The 21405-nt window shown below is 33.3% G+C and overlaps 4 protein-coding genes across 6 annotated transcripts; 3 read left to right on the top strand and 1 right to left on the bottom strand.

Moving 5' to 3' along the window:
• Nucleotides 1-518: 518 nt before the first annotated feature.
• Nucleotides 519-1616, top strand: LOC140973957 (uncharacterized). The gene has a single exon (XM_073437123.1). The coding sequence runs from the start codon at nt 604-606 to the stop codon at nt 1363-1365; it is 762 nt and encodes a 253-aa protein (XP_073293224.1). The 5' UTR covers nt 519-603; the 3' UTR covers nt 1366-1616.
• Nucleotides 1617-3722: 2106 nt separating this feature from the next.
• LOC140973956 (ribonuclease H2 subunit A) lies at nt 3723-8039 on the bottom strand. 3 transcript variants are annotated; one of them, XM_073437121.1, is made up of 9 exons: nt 7820-8039; nt 7657-7728; nt 6211-6334; nt 6039-6126; nt 5345-5482; nt 4921-5008; nt 4716-4836; nt 4230-4406; nt 3723-4142 (listed from the first exon to the last, which is right to left on the bottom strand). In XM_073437121.1, the coding sequence occupies exons 1-8, from the start codon at nt 7917-7919 to the stop codon at nt 4232-4234; spliced, it is 906 nt and encodes a 301-aa protein (XP_073293222.1). In that variant the 5' UTR covers nt 7920-8039; the 3' UTR covers nt 3723-4142; nt 4230-4231. The 3 variants fall into 3 exon arrangements, with proteins under 3 accessions (XP_073293222.1, XP_073293223.1, XP_073293221.1); XM_073437122.1 differs by having other exon boundaries at nt 3723-4078; XM_073437120.1 differs by having other exon boundaries at nt 3723-4056; nt 7820-8038.
• A 6965-nt stretch (nt 8040-15004) lies between these two features.
• LOC140973954 (beta-D-glucosyl crocetin beta-1,6-glucosyltransferase-like) lies at nt 15005-16633 on the top strand. Its single transcript, XM_073437119.1, has one exon. It carries the CDS (start codon nt 15048-15050, stop codon nt 16398-16400), a length of 1353 nt encoding a protein of 450 aa, XP_073293220.1. The 5' UTR covers nt 15005-15047; the 3' UTR covers nt 16401-16633.
• Nucleotides 16634-17761: 1128 nt separating this feature from the next.
• LOC140973953 (phytol kinase 1, chloroplastic) lies at nt 17762-21043 on the top strand. Its single transcript, XM_073437118.1, has 6 exons — nt 17762-18167; nt 19731-19798; nt 19876-20007; nt 20097-20212; nt 20282-20396; nt 20739-21043. Exons 1-6 carry the CDS (start codon nt 17862-17864, stop codon nt 20923-20925), a joined length of 924 nt encoding a protein of 307 aa, XP_073293219.1. The 5' UTR covers nt 17762-17861; the 3' UTR covers nt 20926-21043.
• Nucleotides 21044-21405: the final 362 nt, after the last annotated feature.

The raw sequence follows: 21405 nt of genomic DNA, 5'->3' as shown, positions 1-21405 counted from the left end.
ATTTTCAATATTCAACACCTAATTTTACCTAATTTTCAACATTCAACATTCACATTTTCAACACAAATATTTAACACATTTTTAAATAATTTTTCAACACTTTGGATTGTATTACAATAATTGTATTCTTTGTCATTAGAATCGAAATTGTGATCTTAATTTCGATATCAATTGTTATGATCAAGTCTTTTTTACTTTATCAATAATTATATTCGAAATAATGATATTGATTTCGATATCAATTGTTATGATGAGTGTTTATCATTTTATCAAAAATTACATCTGATGTTAATTGTACACTATATATAGTCCCCAATGCCGTCCTTCTTAAGCATTCACAATTTTCAAGCAACACACAAATTATTGTTATGATCGAGTCTTTTTTACTTTACCAAAAATTATATTCAAAATAATGATATTGATTTCGATATCAATTATTATGATGAGTGTTTATCATTTTATCAAAAATTACGTCTGATGTTAATGTACACTATATATAGTCCCCAATGCCGTCCTTCCTAAGCATTCACAATTTTCAAGCAACACACAAATTTTGAAGATATATTATATTAGGGAAAAAACCCTAACTAGATCTCACCACTAATGTCGAGGGAATTCAACGTGCCACCGGTGGTTTTCCCCTCCGGCGGGAATCCTGGCTGCACCACCGCCGCCGCCGTAATCCAGAAGCGCCGCGTCCCTACCACCCCTTTCCAACCGCCTCGATCCTCGAACCCCAACCTCCCGTTCATCTCATTCGACGTCAATTCCGCCGCCGCTTCCACCTCTTTCTCCGCCGCTCCTCACTTCCCCTCCCATATTGGATCATCCGGGACTTCCTTCGAGGACGAGCCGCCGCTCCTCGAAGAACTAGGTATAAACACCAAGCAGATTTACCAGAAGACCCTCTCCATCATCAATCCTTTTAAAATCAACCACAATCTCCACGAAGACGCAGATCTGTCGGGACCTTTCCTCTTTCTGATGGCGTTCGGACTCTTCCAGCTCCTCGCTGGGAAACTTCATTTCGGGATCATCCTTGGATGGGTGACAATGGCTTCGATGTTTCTATACGTCGTTTTCAATATGCTCGAGGGGAAAAACGGGAATCTTGACATGTACACATGTCTCAGTGTGATTGGATACTGTATGCTGCCTATTGTGATTCTGTCTGCTGTTACTCTTTTTCTGCCGCAGGGTGGAGTGTTGATCATGGTGATCACCGGGCTGTTCGTGATATGGGCCACACGGGTCTGCACGCGATTGGTGGTAGAGCTGGCCAATTGCGGGGATGAACACAGAGGCCTCATTACGTATGCTTGTTTCTTGATTTACATGCTTTTCTCCCTGCTTGTAATTTTCTGAAATAAGCAACTTTTTATTCATGGCATGGTGTTTGATGATTTCTTGTTTTAGTGTCGATTTGTTGTATTAGCTTCTTTTATCGCAAGAGTTTGATTGGCTGATAAAAATTGAATAGGAATTCTGTGAGGTATTGTGGTGGTCCGTTCCGATTCAGATGTTTGATAATTGATGATTGATGGAATGTGGAGTTAGAACTTAGATCCTAGATGGAGATGTAATGGAACACCAAATGAATAAACGTATGTTGATCATCCAGGCTAGAGAATTGTATTTTCTCTTTTCCATGATGAATTTTCTCATCATTTATGTCTGTTGTGATAATACACACTAATGGTGTGTATAGCTAAAATTTAACAATATGTTCACCAAGGCTCGAGGCACCACATTCTGTCTGGTCACAAGGCTAAAGCACTCACATATAAAATGTGGGCTTTGATAACGATGCTCCATTATTGGCGGGCTTCCAAAGATCAAGGCACTTTCAATTAGGAATCTTGAATTCGAAATAAAATGCAAGCAATAGGAATTATTTGCATTTACAGACTAATGACTATTTATTTTATTGTCATTTAATAGGTTGTAAAGTATATATTGGATTTATTTGATGAAGTTTATCTTCAGATATTTAGACTCTATCATGCCGTTTCTCTCAGCACTTTCAATCGGATAAAGTGCACTCGTAGCCCCTGCGTTTGTCTAACTGCATCTTGTCTTTCTAATAGCCATAACCAAGCAAAACAACAAAGTGTTTCCTGGATGCTAAATATTTATACGTGGATATGAGATAAAACATGAAATTGCAAAGGATATCTGGTCTCTTCAGCATGTTATATCTGTTTTGGATGATCTTGGCCATTCTTCGTCATTCTTGAGGTAGAAACTTGACATTTACGCAGGCTTGGTCCAAGCCTTCTTGTGATTAGCTTTTGTGATGTCTGATCGTTGATGTAGCTTGATATCCGTGGTGAATAGTTTTTTCCTGATTGTTTGCCCTGTGAGTGATTGTCCAAGCCTTCTTGTGATTAGCTTTTGTGATGTCTGATCGTTGATGTAGCTTGATGTCCGTGGTGAATAGTTTTTTCCTGATTGTTTGCCCTGTGAGTGATTGAGATGATAAAAATAGGTACACCTAATATAATATATGTATTTGTTTCAAACATTGCTCGTGGAAATAGGTTTTGAATGGACTTGTATGCTGCACAAGGCAAACGTTCTTGTAGATAGTTCCTTTTGCACTGAAGTCTCGTTAGGATAACCTATTTGTCTTGTATGATGAGATGCCTTGTCGAAATCGATATATTAATCTTGCCCATATCCTTGTGCTATCCTCTTTAATTAAATAAACATATAAACCAACAAATGGGAAAGAAGATGAATGGTAACAACGCATCAGAAGATGAGCGTTGGATAAACTATCCAGCGAAGGCAAATTAGCCAACGAACGGTAATCAAAATCAACGACACAACTTCTGAAGAGAAGTCAAGTGTTAGACAACTGAAAATTAGACTTATTTCGTTTAATAGTGAGGTAGAAATGATGTTACCTCTCCAAAGGTTGGTACTGAAATATTCAGACAAGGTCCGATGTATTCTGAATATCTGCATTCTGTCATTCGTGTACCAGATATCCCTCCATGCTTAATAGACACTTCTCATTCATTGAAACAAATCTAAGTAACTAGACCTTGTTTTAATGGTTGCTTTATTGTTCAATACTTGGACGTGGTTCGTTGAACAATAAAGCTTTGGAGCTCGAATTATTCATTCCATTGGTCTTTTTCTTTACTGGGGTTATGGGATGATGTATAGATGGCCAATGTAGAGGATCCATGAAAGATAAACTGAAACACAGTATGAAAAAATAAAGGGTATAAAATAGTTGTAAACAGATAAAAATTGACATTTTGATTCAATTTATAACTAATTGAAATTTTTTGAGATTCAATTTATAACTAATTGAAAATTTTACTCAATTTCTAGCTCAACCCAATCACGAAGTTTAAGCATGTAAATCACTATTTGCTACCGAATGCTCCAATATTCCAAAGCTTGTATCGATATTTCGTCTCCATACCCACGTATAAGGAACTTCACAATTGGATTTCCACCCGTAGCTTTACAAGCAAATGAAATAATTGTCCGGGCATCAATAGCCTTTTTTTCACATGCACACAAAAATGGAGACTCGTTACAACAGGTCACGCTTCATCCCACACATAACGTTTTGATTAATGTCTCACGTAGCCTCATAAAGAAGACCATGAACATAGTTACTATTTGCACAACCCAACAATCCCACTCCTCTGGTTTCCACAAGGAATTGGTTGAGGTAAAGATCGACTAAAATACCGATCGTGAGGTCAAACAATCATCATCACAACAAAACTATAATTAGCAACGATGCAAATTAAAATGTTTGAACAGGATAATGGTAAAATCACTGTGGTACAATAACAATGCAACTTACGCAACACACCATAAAGCTTAGGTAATTGCTGCACACAGTTGAGCCTACACTAATTCATCATAAATACCACGTAAATGAAAGAGTTGTGGTGAAGTAGGATATTTCTTTTTTGATCTGGTAGTTGTTCATGGTGTAGGGGTCACATTTTTATCTGCATGCTAAGTACCAAGTCGATCCGCCAAAAAGGGTACCAGTTACGCCATTATTGTTGGTCAAATACTATTCTGTAGATACAGCAGAAGCCTCCTTCAATGTAAACACAGGTTAACAACGTGATGCTTTCATCAAATAATTTCATTGGGTTAAAATCCTGGATAGGAACAGTGTAGGGAATGCATGAAAAAAGTTGTCTATCGGCATTAGAAACAGTTTGTAATCAGCACGAGAACCAACTTACCATTAGAAATTGGAAAGCAGCTTGAGTTTACGAGACTGAAAAAATTTGCAACTGCTTTTCCCACTCGATTCAATTTCTTCGCTTTTTCTCTTAGATGAACAAAACCCAATGCTGGTGAGTTTCATTTGTCGCTTGTCGGTTTTTCCATTTCCATCCTGTTCAGTGGCATCAGACTCCCTGTCACAGCCATTGGGAAGAACTTGTCAAATTTTGCACTCTGCTTAATATCGATAACAGCATCATTTTGATTCCAGATTATAAAAGTTTCCTTTATCCATCAAAAGTTACAGACACAAATGTAGAGACACCAAATAACCAAAACTGTCGTACTACTCATATGTGAAAGATTTTAACAATATGCTAATGTTTAAAATTTTGGTCAAGAATGTAAAATGCTGAGACAGCCTTGATCATTTATCGAGCCAAGAAAAAAAGATAAAGGAAATGACTTTTATTGGCTACTTTCATGGTCGATCAGAGACTAACCACAAGACTTCAACAAAATCTTTAGAATATGATGTGCATGTTCCCCAACTAAAGCGAACCAATGTTGGGAATCCAAAAACTGAATGCTTATGATCTGCTAGCCAGGCCTTTGTCCCTGGATCTGGAAAATAGTCATTATGTTCATACATTATGGAAAATGAATAAACCAATCATAAAAATCGAGAAGACCTAAAGGAGAACTAACCTCCAGGGTACCCAGATCCAAAATTCCTATGCAGGTGCTCAGCAGTTTCATCTAGCACCCAATCTCGCAAAGCTCTGTCCCTTGTGACCTGAAATGCAAAACTTTTACATAACTGAATATAACCTAGTAAACTTAACTTCAAAATTGCAGCAGGAAAGAGAGAACAGAGATATCAGTCATATTATTTGAACAGCGATAAATAGGCCAAAATGATCTATCATACACCGTGTATTGCTAGGTTAAGTAGTCGCAACTTTTGAAGAGAAGAGGTCTGATATAATGTATGATAAAATTGCACCTCCCTTTACAAAATAAACACAAAATAATGGAAAAATATTCTAATATAAACACAAATAAAAGGTAGAGAGCCACCTCTGCTGGAAAAATCTTCTAATATAAACACAAATAAAACGTAGAGAGCCACCTTTGCTACAATACTTGCGCCGCTTACAACTGGATATAGACTATCAGCTTTCTTTGCAACAACGAATTTGATATTTGGAAATCTTTCAGAAAGCTTCACTCTATACTTTTCCGCATCTCCAACTGTATCCAAATAAACCTGTTACACGAGCAAAATTTTAGGGCAGCGAGCAAGTTTAAATGGTGAATCTTCAAAATGCTACATACTCTGACAATGATATTATAGGATTAAAATCAGTTCTGAAATCCCTTTATGTGAAAATCATTGGGTTTTGGACAATTTTATAGAATTCAATTTCAAATCAATCTTAGGAAAAAGTCTTGGAGGTAAGCATTTGTCTTGAACTCCTTGTGCAACACATTGTGTTGAACTAATATTGTAGGACATGGGCAAAATATCTATGGCTAGCACAACCTTAGATATGGTTTGATAATAAAAAGATTTGTGTAATTTGACTAGATTGTGCAATAATGCCTAGGTTTAGACTGTATTTCCTACCATGGCTCTCATTATTCTGCTTCATTATCATAAGTTTCCAGAGCCCCAAACTTGAACCATCTAACATGGTATTTTATGAAATCAAACCCAGAAATGTTCTCTCTGAAGAGAGAACATAAATTAAAACCTGCAAATCTTCAGACACAACTACATCTCAAATTGAATTAATCAGCTATAAAAACTAAAAGATACTTACCTCGGTTAGAAGAACACCCAAGTTCAAAACATTGTTAATGAGGCCAATTGCAGAATCATGTGATATTTCATTTAGGTTTATCTTTTCTCTGCAGAAAATCAAGGCAAAACTATGTCATGGAGCAGTTCTGATATCTCACTTGTGATAATATAACATTATTTTCAGTGCTAACTTCTTCAACATTTTGTGAGATAGCTCTCGAGGGTCTATTACATCAGCATCCCATCCAATTGATTCATCAGCCTTCAAATTCTCGAATAATTCTTCCCTCTTCTCTTCCTTTAGAGTTTTTGAATCTACATGGACAAACAAAATGGAAATTTTGAAATGGAAAAAGTAATATATATTGTCAAAACAAAGAAATAGCTTTGTAAATCAGACACAAGAGAGTTACCATATGTGCATTTCAAGGGGGAAAATAAAGGAAATGTATCGTGGTCTAATTTGTTCATAGAAATCTAACCTTATTTTTTTCTTCAAAAGACCAAAGAAAGGAAAGCAACTAAACTACCGGTATTCCAAAACATGATGCAAGTGCTTTGCTCGACAACTGTGGTATAAAAGCATGTGATTCTTACTTTTAATCGCGGCTAGTAAAATATAAACAGAAATTGTAATACTCCCTCTAATAGTTATTGAAACCCATAAATTATCGAAACAACAAACATAACATCACAGAGAAACATCTAAAATGGTGAGAAGAAATCCATTTGTATTTGTGCATATGATCGAGTGACGATTGTTTCAAACACCATTAATTAACTCAGCAAGAGTGTCGAAACAACAAACCTCACAGAGAAACATCTAAAATGATGAGAAGAAATCCATTTGTATTTGTGCATATGGTCGAGTGACAGATTGTTTCAAACACCAGTAATTAACTCAGCAAGAGTGTCGAGCTATACAAAAGCTATTGCATCGCCACATGCAGGTTTTATCCTCCAACTAGAGTAATGAACACCAAGATGGTTCCAATTTATGTTGTCAAACATGCCGCACCCAATATGTTCTACACAAGTCAAGTTGGTCTAGATGAGCCATTCAAAGATACTGCTTACCGCCAATCATCAGGATTCTAAGAGGAGACACGAAACAATACATAGGATGTTTACTCCTAGGATCATGAGATCAACATAGTGTAACTACTTAAACCTGTGCGCTGATTCCAAGCCTTCTCCCTAACTGATTCAGCAAGCTATTAGGCACAAGAATTCAATAAAAGAAGATCCCTGACAAGAGAATTGGATGAAAACTGTCTATCTTGCCCATGTCAAAACATAGAATAACAATTGCTTTAACATCTTTTTCTCTTTTAACTAACCTACACGGTAGCATAAATCTGCACATTCTACTAGAGAACAAGCAACAACCATCACCTGATCCAATAATAAAACAAACACTTGCGTGTAATTTATAAATTGCATAATAATCACTGAAAAACAAATCCTTTAGGCACTTTAGGCATAAATGGCATAAACGATTACCAACTTCTCCCTAACAAGACAGTTCCGTACTTTAGACACAAGTTAAAATCATTAAACATAAAACAAATATTTACAAAAGAAGTAAAATGGATTGAAAATTTATCGCAGGGTAAAAGGATTAGAGAGAAAAAAACCAGCAAAATTCAATGTGGAGAGAGTTTTCTGGTACGATTTTGCACAGTACAAGCATCCGTACACCATTGGTCCTGCAGATAAGATTATTTTCGTAAAATGATGAGATCAACAACTGAATGACAAATTTCGAAGCGGTTGCGCGCGTGAAGGTATTTTAAGTACCTAAAACAGGGCCACGCCCCGCTTCGTCGATGCCCATAATGCAAGGCTTCGATGCCCATTTCGGCGGCGGCGGCGGCGTCGTCGTCTTCTCCGAACCCATCTCCTTTGTTCAGTCCTCTCGGTGTTTCCCGCCACAGCAAAATAAGGGTTTTTCGTTCCTTTTAAACCCGAACCCGGCCCTCAGACCCGACACGAAATATACTAGGTTTTGGTTTCTGATTTTCGGGTCCAACTCGAATTCGATCTCGCGATTTTTTTCGTGTGAATTGGGGTTGATCCGGGTTGAACTGAAAAAAATAACAAATCATCAGTAACCCGAACTCACTTGACCCATTCTTTTCTAAAAAACGTATATATGTTACACATGCTAGCTTCTTTTAAATTTTTATTTTAACATTTAGGTATCGTTTGGTTCACTAAATTATATATTCGTATTTTTATCCAATATAATTTCATGTTTGATACACTATATTATTTATCAATCTACCAAACATTTATCTTACATCAATCAAATCATTGAATTGAAATTACAATATTATTCATGGTATATAATATTATAAGGTACTGTTTAGTTCGTGTGATAGGATAAGTAAATGATATATAGTAAGAGTGATTATAAAATAAAAAGTGATGATATATAACACATTATGATAAATTATATGATGTTTGACATGATTTTAACTTGCTTGATTATTTTTGTTAATTATTTATTAAATTGCCCTAATCATATATTAATTAGTAATATATTCTTAAAATGATTGAATAAATAAATAAAATTTCTAGATTTTATTGATTTAAAAAATTATAAATAAAATTAAATATTATATTAATTATTAAATTTTCATTAATTTCAATTTTCANATCTTCTCTCCCAAAAGATTATATAATCACCAACAAGAAGATAATAATACATACGGTGCGGGCAGGGTGTGGGCTGAACGGACTTATCACAATCTTAATCATGCACACCAAACACATGATAAGTGAAAGATTAAAAATCAATCACTAATTATCATGCACACCAAATCATACCTAAATATTTTATTAATATTTTCAAAAGTACAAAACAATAATATCACATTATCTCAAATTTAATCCAATTAACTAATTAAATCAAACATTATATTAACTATCATTTTATATATTTTATTATAAAAAATATTATTTATCTCCATATTATTTATTTCATATCACAAATCAAATAGTATGTTATGATTTCTAAACTAAATAGAAGTCCAACTCAAATATCCAATAATTCTTCAAGTCATTTTTTGTACTTTTCTTAGGTAGCGTGTCTTTGTAGACTTTTTGTTACTTGAAAATTGAAAACTATTTTGTTATTGTTGTCTTTGTAGACTTTTGCCACTTGAAAATTGAAAATTATTTTGTCATATTGAAGACTTTTTGAAGATATTTTATTATTACGTGTTTCAATTAAAATATTATTATTACTATTATTATGTGCTTTGTATAATTATTTAATTATTATATTAAAAAAACGTTACAAAAAAAGAGTCATGTTACACGGGTTACTTTGAGTTCGAGTTTGAGTTTCCTATTTTCAGGTTAGTTCATGTTTGAATTCGAGTTGATGCTTTTTTTTGGTATTACCCTGCTTCAACTTTACGATCAAATTCGAGTCAATTAAAGTAATAAATATTTAATTAACTATTTTGTTTTGAATCGGGATCGAATACAAGTTTTAAATTTTTATTGATTTTTGGTTCGTTTATACACAATAATTTAAGATATATAAAAGTAAGTATCACAGTTGCATGTATTGTGTTTGAGACGACGGAACAGTTGTTGATACAGAATCGGTGCACAAAAGAACGTAAGTTTAAATTTCATCTGACTAAAAATTATGAGTATGTTTTTTTTAAGACACTCGCACATATTATATCTGTAAGATGGGTTGATCTGATTCATATTTATCGTAAAAAGAAAAAATTTTGACATGAAAAATAAATATTTTACGAGTTTATTTAAATTAGATATATAACTCACAAAATTCATTCGACAGACTGTCGCATAATGAGTTGGTTTTTTCCCCTGGATATCGGAACTAGTTTCCTTTGGCTTAGAAAATTTTAAGACAAACTCGAATATGTTGTAACTTTTTTTCTTGAATCGAATTTGAGCCCGGATTATCTTGATTGATATTTCGTGAACTTTAATGTTTTATTAAAATAATATTATTATATATTAAATAAATATATTTCTAATATCTATNCATGCCTAAATATTTTATTGATATTTTCAAAATTACAAAACGATAATATCACATTATCTCAAATTTAATCAAATTAATCAATTAAATCCAACATTATATTAACTATCATTTTATATATTTTATTATAAAAAATATTATTTATCTCCATATTATTTATTTCATATCACAAATCAAATAGTATGTTATGATTTCTAAACTAAATAGAAGTCCAACTCAAATATCCAATAATTCTTCAAGTCATTTTTTGTACTTTTCTTAGGTAGCGTGTCTTTGTAGACTTTTTGTTACTTGAAAATTGAAAACTATTTTGTTATTGTTGTCTTTGTAGACTTTTGCCACTTGAAAATTGAAAATTATTTTGTCATATTGAAGACTTTTTGAAGATATTTTATTATTACGTGTTTCAATTAAAATATTATTATTACTATTATTATGTGCTTTGTATAATTATTTAATTATTATATTAAAAAAACGTTACAAAAAAAGAGTCTATGTTACACGGGTTACTTTGAGTTCGAGTTTGAGTTTCCTATTTTCAGGTTAGTTCATGTTTGAATACGAGTTGATGCTTTTTTTTGGTATTACCCTGCTTCAACTTTACGCTCAAATTCGTGTCAATTAAACTAATAAAGATTTAATTAACTATTTTGTTTTGAATCGGGATCGAATACAAGTTTTAAATTTTTATTGATTTTTGGTTCGTTTATACACAACAATTTAAGATCTATAAAAGTAAGTATCACAGTTGCATTATTTATTGGTATTGTGTTTGAGACGACGGAACAGTTGTTGATACAGAATCGGTGCACAAAAGAACGTAAGTTTAAATTTCATATGACTGAAAATTATGATTATGTTTTTTTAAGACACTCTCACATATTATATCTGTAAGATGAGTTGATCTGATTCATATTTATCGTAAAATGAAAAATTTTTGACATGAAAAATAAATTTTTTATGAGTTTATTTAAATTAGATATATAACTCACAAAATTCATTCGACAGACTGTCGCATAATGAGGTGGTTTTTTCCTCTGGATATCGGAACTAGTTTCCTTTGGCTTAGAAAATTTTAAGACAAACTCGAATATGTTGTAATTTTTTTTTCTTGAATCGAATTTGAGCCCGGATTATCTTGATTGATATTTCGTGAACTTTAATGTTTTATTAAAATAATATTATTATATATTAAATAAATATATTTCTAATATCTATAATATTTATTTCCGAACAATAATTCAAATAGCTCATCTTGAGCTCTAATTCTTACAAAAAGTATTTTATTATTTGAGTTTTGAATCAAACTTATGGTATTCAAGCCCGAATTCGAGTCATTTTCTTAAAATATTCAGCTCAATTCATTTCATTTATACCAAATTCAACGACATGATCGATCTTTTCACTCATAATGCTGGAAAAATTTTTGTAAAAATTCATTTTTATTTTTAAGAAAATATTTGGAAAAGGATGTGATTTTTGTGATCATCTTACGTTGTAATTTTCTATAACGAGACGATACCATGCATAGTCATTAATAATAGAGTTCTTGTTGGAGATGTGAACTGTCCGGATATTCTTTAGGGTTATCGTAAAAATCGACCTCTACGATTGATCTTCACATCCAAATAATCTTTTGAGTAACTGTTTTTTTCTTATAATTTAAATTCGAAAGATAATTAATTGAATTCTCATTTTAAACTTAAATTTTTATAATTGTATTAATACACAATTACTGAGAGATAATGCTTTTAATTTAATATATATTTCTGTGTACTTGTATAATCAAGCCAGTCGAGCTAAGCTGCCGCAAATTTTATTTACTACATACATGCTAACATTATATATGAATACTCTTTCTATATTTTAATATGATTTCCTAGACGACCAACTAAACATATTGTGTATGATTTGTTCAGTCCAATTTATCTGATTAATGTGACGATATACTCAATATACACTAAATATATCGAGTGTTAATTCGATCGTCGTGAAAAAAAAACATGTATTAAAACCGAAGGAAAATGTTATTCCATACTTTAGCATAAACTACCTCTCAAAATTAAATATATTTTTTTTGTCTGCTCGAGGATTCCTAGGCCACACCTAATTTACATCGTAACGAAACATGGCATTTTTTTTTTTTATTGTTTTTTAAACAAGAAAGTTTAAATTAACCGGACAACATAATATAAACTAATGTAATATAATGTTTTTTATAATTCATTTGATTTATATTTAAATGAAGATCAAAATATAATTATAAAAAATATGAAAGATTACAATATAATTTTGATATATGAATTAAAAAAATAAATATAAAAAAAAAGAAGAAAAAACCCAGAAATTGAACTTACGATTTGATGAGAATTAAAAACTCTATCCGCTGAATAACACATGATTTATATTAAATTTTTAACACCTTATTAGTATATATAATTATTAAAACAGATCATGATACTGAAAGTTAGTTATTTTAAATATCTTAAATTTAATAATACGATATAAAATAGTATAGATGATTGGATTGTTGACATATTTTATGTAAATTTATTTATTCAATACCTTTTATATATATATATATATATAATGTATATTAATGAAACATAATTTATTTATTTTGAAGCCATGTGTCAATTATTTATCTCCCCAAAACCAAATAATTTACAAATGTCCGAAGATTTTTTTAACCAATGTGTCCCATTCTCTAGCGATTATTTTTTAATCGATGTGTCGCATCTTCTGTCGATGAATGTCAAATATTATAATTATAATTAAATAAATAAATCATTTCTTACAACAGAGTATGAAAAGTGTGGTACTCAAACAGTATAAGGTAGTCCAAAATTAATTAATAATGAACCATCGAGAAACATGGATTTATTATTATTATTATTATTAATTATTAAAAAAATTAAAATAAACCACCAGTAGTTGGTCCAGCTGCAGCACTGAACCATCGAGAAATATTTGTTTTTATTATTATTATTATTTTAGCTGACAAGAAGTTGGAAGTTTGTGACGAACATTGGCCTTCAGTCCCCCGTCGTCGATTTTTTTTGTGTTCAGTCCTCTGGATACTTTTTTATTATTACATTTCTACATGAAGTGTACCACATTTTGTATGATACAGTATCATAATTTTGTGGGTATGGAGTGAATCCAAAGAAATATTTTGATTGGGAATTTTTCACCAACTTCTCCAAATTTGTGTACATTAATAATTATTTGAGCATCTTTTTTATTTATTCTTAATAACTTTTTAAGTCTTATTTTTATGTTTATTATTTTACTTTTTGTTAAAATATTTTGTAATAAGTTATTATTTTGATAATTTATTTTATAATAACAAAAAAATCGAGGAACAGAAGATCACCTTGTACTCTGTTTACAAGCGACACATATCTCATCAACAATTTCGGAATAAACTGTTGATGATATTGCAAGAGCTAAGCGATCAGAAAATCTGGTTCGGATGTTATTATATGTTGGGATTATTTACACAATCATGTCATTGTATACTTAAATCATACGAGACTGTTTGACAATCATTTTATTACTGCTATCGTTGAACGATGACGATGCGAGACACATACATTTTCATTTTAGATGTGTTGAAGCAAATGTCACGTTACAAGATGTTTCAATTATTTGGGTTCTGACATCTGTTGGTGAACCAGTGACTGGAATAGATGTTTTACATACAGTTAGACAATAACAACATATATGTATCAACTTGTTGGGATTTGCGTCATCGTAATCGCACTTTAAAAGTGATCATTTGTCTATGTTTACACAACACGATGATCTCTCCATTAATGAATATTTTGTCGACAACTTGATAATAAACTTCATTGAATAGATTCCTAACATTTTATACCCAACTTAATTGAATTCTAACAAAATAATAGATCATAATAATTTAATCGATCTAATATAAGAAATACTATATTCGATCCATCCATTATCGATAATAACATGACCATCAAATATAAAAGTACATTAGTAATAGTCATTTCAAGAAAAAAAAAATTGGGTATAGGTAAAATTTAAACAAATTGATAGCATAATTTTGGAAGTGAACAAAAATAAACACGAGAAAAGTTAGATTTAGAAATTGTGAGAAAAAATACTTCGTTCACATAGTTCTATAGATTTTGATAGTAAAAAAGACACAACTTTAATGCATTAATCTGCATATTCAACACGAGAATCGTGCTGAAAAAGAAGCAGTTTTTGCAAGACTCGCGGCTTTGAATGCAAGGAGAGTGGGAAAACTGTGACACTGACAAAGTATCCTGCCAGATAGGCAGCGAATGTTGCGACATAAACGTCTGGTGCTGATAATAAGCACAAGCTGTAAAATTATTTTACAGTGTTCATTACTACTGATAGCGATTTGCATTTATTATTACTTTTTTTTTTTGTTTTTTGCAAAACCTTGTCGATCAAATTATTAATTTTTTTTTGAAAAATTAATAATAGAAAAACCTAAAAAACATGTAAGATAATAATTTGTCAACATAGATTACTCAGCCTCACCACGCGGCGCAAACAAAGTATTATTTTCTCAATTTTCAAATGTTAATATGGTCACATCCAATATTTATCAACCTATAGTGACAATAATACATACGCAAAATAATAATAAAAAAGGAGTGGGTCTCATGTGAGACCGTCTCACGAATCTTAATCTGTGAGACTCGTGAGACGGGTCAACCCTATCTATATTCACAATAAAAAGTAATACTGTTAGCATAAAAAGTAATATTTTTTAATGAATGACCCAAATAAGAGATCCGTATCACAAATACGACCCGTGAGACCGTCTCACACAAGTTTTTTCCATAAAAAAATTGTCGAATATTCGTGATATTCACATTAAAGTTTCGAATTAATTAATCTCCGCTCAATATGTAATAAAAGAAAATAATAATTAAAAAAATAATTTATATATATAGGACGAATTCAAGAATTCCTTTGTTACAAGAAACGAGAATGGGTACAGAGAGAGAGAGTCCGAAGGTTTTCATGCTTCCATGGCTGGCTCAAGGCCATATTTCTCCATTCCTAGAACTTGCCAAGAAGCTTTCTGACTACAATTTTCAGACATATCTCTGTTCAACTCCCGTGAATCTGAGTTCTTTTAAGGGTAAAATCCCAGAAAAATACTCGCATCACGTCCACCTAGTGGAGCTTCATCTTCCTTCTTCGCCTGAACTTCCCCCGCACTGCCACACAACCAACGGCCTCCCGATCAATCGACATCACACTCTGAGAAAAGCCTTGCAATCTTCGAAACCCCGTCTCTCAGATCTCTTGAAAGATCTGCAGCCCGACTTGGTGCTTTATGATATCATTCTGACATGGGCGGGAACCGTAGCGTCTCGTCACAACATCCCGGCGGCTTCGTTTTTCACTTCTGGTGCGACCATGTTCTCGTATTTCTGTCATCTTATGATTCGTCCGGGGGTGGAGTACCCCTATCCGGAGATTCGTCTCACAGATTTTGAGCTCTCCCTGGTTAGGAGGAACGCGGAATCGTATAAGAACGAGGAGAAAGATCCCGATCATGCTGAAATCCGTGATCAGAGAAGAGGTCAAGAGGTCATCTTTGTGAACACTTCTAGAGAAATAGAAGGGAAGTATGTGGATTATTTGTCTGAACTGATCAAAATGGAACTCAAACCTGTTGGTGCGATGATTCAGGATTCGAATACTAGTGGAGATGAGGGGATCGAGGTCATAAAATGGCTTGAAAGGAAAGAAGAAAGTTCGACTGTTTTCGTGTCGTTTGGGAGTGAGTATTTCTTGGACAAGAAAGATATCGAGGAAATAGCACATGGGTTGGAGCTAAGCAACGCCAACTTCATATGGGTTATAAGGTTTCCAAAAGGAGAGGAAATGGATATACAAGAGGTATTGCCCAAAGGGTTTCTTGAAAGGGTCGGAGAGAAGGGGAAGATAGTTGAAAAATGGGCGCCACAAGCCAAGATTCTGAACAACTCGAGCATAGGTGGATTTGTGAGCCATTGTGGTTGGAATTCATTGATGGAAAGTATAGATTTCGGGGTCCCGATTATCGCCATACCGATGCATCTCGATCAGCCGATGAATGCTAAGCTTGTGGTGGAACTTGGTGTTGGTGTGGAGGTGAAGAGAGATGAGAATGGGAATCTTCAGAGAAGAGAGATTTCAAGAATGATACAATGTGTTTTAGGCAAGGAAAATGGGGATAATTTGAGGAGAAGGGCTAAAGAACATGCGTATAAGATGAAAGCGAGAAGCAGAGAAGATATGGATGGAGTTGTGCACAAGTTGCAAGAACTTTGTGGGAAGAAGTGTCGATGAGAAATGGTTTATTTGACGAGGAAAGTTACGGTTATAATTAGAAGATTAAATGATAAATCTTTCCTTTTCTTTTCAAATGCATGATATATTTTTCATTTGTTATACGGAATACTCATCCTTGAAATTTGAATTATTATGTATCATTTGACGTTAAGGATATGAGTCGTCCGACATCTGGTTCATGTGTATTGATTTATAATTCATATGCAATAAACTTTTCATTGCCTATTCCCACAAACGATTCATTCGGTACATACATAAAATTACCAACATGTACTTTTTATTTATGCTTATTTTATGTTGTGTACTCTATTTTGGTGGAGCACGAACGTGGTATGCATTGTGACTTGACTGATGTTTACTTGATGGAAATTAAATCTTTGTATACCATCAAATATTCATACACAAACTACTCGATATTGGTGGGTAAATAAACTATTTTATAATCACGTTTATCATATATTATTCATTTAATTTATTTTATGAACGAAATGGTGTACCAATTTTATCCCATAGGTACCACAAATTGTCAAGTAAAAAACTTTCAAAAAATATTTCCTAGAGTCTTGTTTATTTATTTTTATGTCTTCAATTCAATATATAAAATGTATCCATATTTGGTACATGAAATTTGAATAAAGTTTCATGTGGCCATAATGGTTCATGATTTAATTATAACTTGTGGGTACAATCACTGAAGCAATATCGGGCCCAATCCCATTGGGAACTGTTCTATCAGGATCATCGGATAGGCTATTAGTATTAATATATCACCAACCACACAAATTACTGGCGACTACGATTGGATTTGATGGATATTGGAAATTAGATTATTTTCGAAATAATTTATTTTAAATTTCACAAATTCTAATGAGCTACAAATACATCACGCCAGATTATGCAATTTAAATATTTATTATAAAAAATACACCAAGATGATGGTAAATTAAATCCATCAAATCTCCATAATCAAATTAAATCTTTCTATTCAAATGCAACTCGACGATCGTGTATGAATTAGGTTGGAGTAGGTTTTTTGTGAGACGGTCTCACGAATCTTTATCTGTAAGACGGGTTAATCTTATCGATATTCATAATAAAAAACAATACTCTTATTCAAAATAAAATATAACACTCTTAATATAACAAATAATATTTTTTCATAAATAACTTAAATAAAAAATCATTTTCATAAAATAACACCATTAAAATCCTATCCAATAAGTTTTTGTNTCATAAATAACTTAAATAAAAAATCCTTTTCATAAAATAACACCATTAAAATCCTATCCAATAAGTTTTTGTCGTTAGGTTGCTAGCATATATCAGAGTTATTGAGTTAATTGATATCTCACATTTCACGTGGTCTCCACCTCGACTGAAATGTGTCGCAGTCGACAAAACCTTTAATCATCATTACCAGTACACATACATCACGTCGAAAAGCGGGGACGAGATAGAATGGCCTACGTCGGAATACCGAGCCCCCGAGCGCCGGCCGCTGTCGGGAACTTGTCCTACGCCCACTTCCGGCGCCGCGTGGCAACCCCTTCCTCAACTATCACTCTGTTTCTCAAGGTCCTTCCCGAACGCGTCGTAGCGAAGCGTTTCAATGTTCGTCTTCGCCCCATCGTCGCGTTGCTTCCCGGAGTGGGAGCTGGCGGAGCTGTTCTACAGGACGCTGGGGCCACCGCGTTGGTCATCGCCGGTGCTTATGGTCTTGTCTCCACTTTTGATAGCCTCACGCGGCGCAACATTATTGAGCAGGTCTTTTTTTGTGTCCTCGCTTTCGGTTGTGCTTCCCCATGCACTCACTCATGTGTGTACTGTGAAATGTTGCCTGTTTTGTGTTTGATGTAATGGTGGGTGAGTATATTAATCGAAAAAAAGGAAAAAAAAGAATCTTTGTATAAGAATTAAATGATCTAGATTTGGTAACCTAAATATGGGGAAAGGGGTGGGGATTGCATAAAAAGGATATGAACTTACAAACAGTCAATAACCAGTACCAGTTGCATTATTCCCGAAGCACTGCAATCCATTTCCTGAAACGATTCATTCTATTTGTTTTCTCTGTTTTCTATGCACTTTCCAAATATAGAAAAAGAAGAGTGATCTGCAATTTTTTATTTTCTTTTGTTCACTGAAATATTCTATAAGCAGAAATGTATATCTTCTAATTGAAGTTTTGACACAAAGATGTGTAAAATTCTGCTTTTAGAGTTGTGTACATCACGCCAAAGCATAGTAAATCAATATGTTGTCTTCTTCTTTGGTTATAGCAGAGCTAACCCATTCAACCGTACATAATCCTCCAAACCAAGCTGAACAGATTTTAGGAGTTTGCAAATATTAGAAGTAATCACTTTGTAAATTACTAGTATGTTACAATTTAAACTTTTGTGAACGGACAACATTTTGTCAGAGTGGAAATTTTACGATTGATATGCTTTGAATGCCACAGTTTTAGTTCAAGTAAGTCCCTTCTGCTAGCTATGTGGAGAACAGTCGAGAGCTGAGAGTGAGCTGTTTCATTTGAGAATTTTGAATCTCAATTCTTATCAGCTGGTCAAATATTCTTTGATTTACTGGTTCTTACTTTAATATGTAGACTGTTTTTTAAAATACCAACACACCAATTGTCAAACCTATGCCATATGGAAGTTGGTTTCCATTGAGAAGTCATGAATGAGAAACCATCAAAAGATTGAGGTCCCTTGTGGGGTACTTCAATGAAACCTTGACCTATACGTCTAACAGTCAAATGAAATGCAAATAAGCCTTCTACTCCCTCTTATTTGTATTCGTATTAGCATTCATTTGTGATTGAGATAGCATTCATAGCTCAACTTATTTTTTTTGAAAAATCTGTCAATGGTGAATAATGTGTGTTGGAATAAGTGATCAACAGTATCTTGAAAAAAAACAGATAAATGAAATTATGTGAAGCAATGCGACTTTTAAATACATTATTTGCATGAGGTGACTTTTCCTTTTCATCAGTGGAAATGTAAGCATGAAAGTTCCCATGCATATAGTTGAAATTTGATGCATACTTTTTATGTTTCAAATTATAAGGTTCAATTTCAGTGGCAGTGAATATGATTTTTTTTGTGTCTGGAGGGATGATAATCAATTTGTTCAAAATATGAATGAGGAAATGTCATGGCTGAATCCGAGGCATTCCGTACAGAACGTGTTTATGTTATCAACAAGATGCTTTGTATTCAAAACTTCAGTTTGCAGCAGCAAACAGTTTTCCTTGTAATAGCACTTTACTTGCCTTTCTCTCTCATGTGTCCATCTTGAATTTCCCAACTCTTCTAACAGAATTTGAGTCGGAAACTGGTTCATATACTCTCTGGGTTGCTTTTTCTGGCGTCGTGGCCAATATTCAGGTATCTACTGTGCCATCAAATATTTTGCAGTCCACATCTCCTCGAATACTTCAGCTGATCATTTGATCTTAGATTAGTACATCAACAGGGGCTCGCTACTTTGCTTCGTTAGTGCCTTCTATTAATTGCTTAAGGCTTGTGATACACGGCCTTTCCTTAGTTCCAGATGAAGGACTCATAAAATCAGTTACACGACAGGGAAAGCCTGAGTAATTCTCGATTCTCATTTTGTCTTTTTTGAAGGTTATCATTAGATAACAAGAAAAGCTTTGGTAAATAATTCAATTTTTCTTTGCAGGGAATTGCTTAGAGGTCCTCTTTTTTACGTTCTTGTGTTGATTTTATGTGCGATCGTTTTCTGGCGTGATTCACCTATTGGAATGATTTCACTGGCGATGATGTGCGGAGGTGATGGTGAGAGTTCTGCCTTTTAATTTTTTTTAAAGTTCTTTTGTGCAACTCTTCCAACTTGCTGAGACGCAGGCATCGCTGACATAATGGGAAGAAGATTTGGCACACTTAAAATTCCTTACAATCGACAGAAGAGTTGGGCTGGTAGCATATCCATGTTTCTCTTTGGTTTCTTGGTTTCCATTTGGTGCGTATAAAGATGTTCAAGCCTTTCATTTTGTTGCCATTATCAATCTGTTCCAGTTAATACACAAGTTGAGTTCTTTTTTCTTTATGAGATATCACCAAATAATGCCTAATTTTTCTAAATACGACCCTTTTTTTGTTGTCAGACTTCTCTTTTGCTTCAGCTACTGATATAACACCACCAACTTGTAACTATCATTATATCTTTGAAAAAAAGACGGTAAAAATATCCAAAGCTTCACCTTAGCTGCTCGAATATATATTTCGATACATGCTCAAAAAGGGTAGGAGGAACTTGCTTATTCTCTATGATATTTAATTTGACATTTTACCTATATTACAGTATGCTCTACTATTTTTCGGCCCTTGGTTACATTAAACTTGACGGCATGTGGACCCTAGAAAGGGTTGCTTTAATTTCTCTTGTGGCAACTGTGGTGGAATCGTTGCCGATCACGGAAACCATGGACGACAACATTTCAGTTCCGCTGGCCAGCATGATGGCAGCAGTGTTGGTTTTCGGCTACTAGCAATTGGAACAAGACGCTGGTTCCTTTTCTCCTCTATCTTTCTTTCGAAGGTACACTTGTTTGTATCGATGTACCTTATCTCAACATATATATTTAATATATTCACATTTTGTTTCCATTTGTGCCTCTAAATTTTGTTACTTCGCCTGCACGACGATAGCTCAGTTCCTTTTATCTTCCCATCATTTCACTTATTGTGTCTTGTATATAACTAGTAACCTTCGCAATAAGTTTTTACGTGCTCATATAATTTAATTATTTGAAAAAAAAAATACTTTTTTTAAAAAAAAACTATGAGAGGGAAAATATTATGTATATATAATGTGATTTATACGTGTGATTAAGCTAATTCGAATCTCGTTTCTAGTATATAAAAATTAAAGTAGGAAAAAATAAAATAAAATTATGAGATTATATCAGAAGTAAAGACTATCATAAAATTTAAAAGGAAATTAAATACATATATACCAAAAAAAAAAA

Source organism: Primulina huaijiensis, chromosome 3 (genome assembly GCF_012295235.1).
Source record: "Primulina huaijiensis isolate GDHJ02 chromosome 3, ASM1229523v2, whole genome shotgun sequence".
Classification (NCBI taxonomy): Eukaryota; Viridiplantae; Streptophyta; class Magnoliopsida; order Lamiales; family Gesneriaceae; genus Primulina; species Primulina huaijiensis.
This window is presented reverse-complemented; position numbering and strand designations above follow the sequence as displayed.

What these genes read in the sequence shown, in the direction of transcription:
- LOC140973957 (XM_073437123.1), top strand. Translation starts at nt 604, where the DNA reads ATGTCGAGGGAATTCAACGTGCCACCGGTGGTTTTCCCCTCCGGCGGG.
- LOC140973956 (XM_073437121.1), bottom strand. Translation starts at nt 7,919, where the DNA reads ATGGGTTCGGAGAAGACGACGACGCCGCCGCCGCCGCCGAAATGGGCA. An exon ending in CTCCACATTGAATTTTGCTG is followed by an intron (nt 6,335 to 7,656) that starts GTTTTTTTCTCT and finishes TTGTCCATGTAG; the next exon opens with ATTCAAAAACTCTAAAGGAA. An exon ending in TGGGTGTTCTTCTAACCGAG is followed by an intron (nt 5,483 to 6,038) that starts GTAAGTATCTTT and finishes CTCGTGTAACAG; the next exon opens with GTTTATTTGGATACAGTTGG.
- LOC140973953 (XM_073437118.1), top strand. Translation starts at nt 17,862, where the DNA reads ATGGCCTACGTCGGAATACCGAGCCCCCGAGCGCCGGCCGCTGTCGGG. An exon ending in GGCGCAACATTATTGAGCAG is followed by an intron (nt 18,168 to 19,730) that starts GTCTTTTTTTGT and finishes CTCTTCTAACAG; the next exon opens with AATTTGAGTCGGAAACTGGT. An exon ending in GCGTCGTGGCCAATATTCAG is followed by an intron (nt 19,799 to 19,875) that starts GTATCTACTGTG and finishes ATCTTAGATTAG; the next exon opens with TACATCAACAGGGGCTCGCT.
- LOC140973954 (XM_073437119.1), top strand. Translation starts at nt 15,048, where the DNA reads ATGGGTACAGAGAGAGAGAGTCCGAAGGTTTTCATGCTTCCATGGCTG.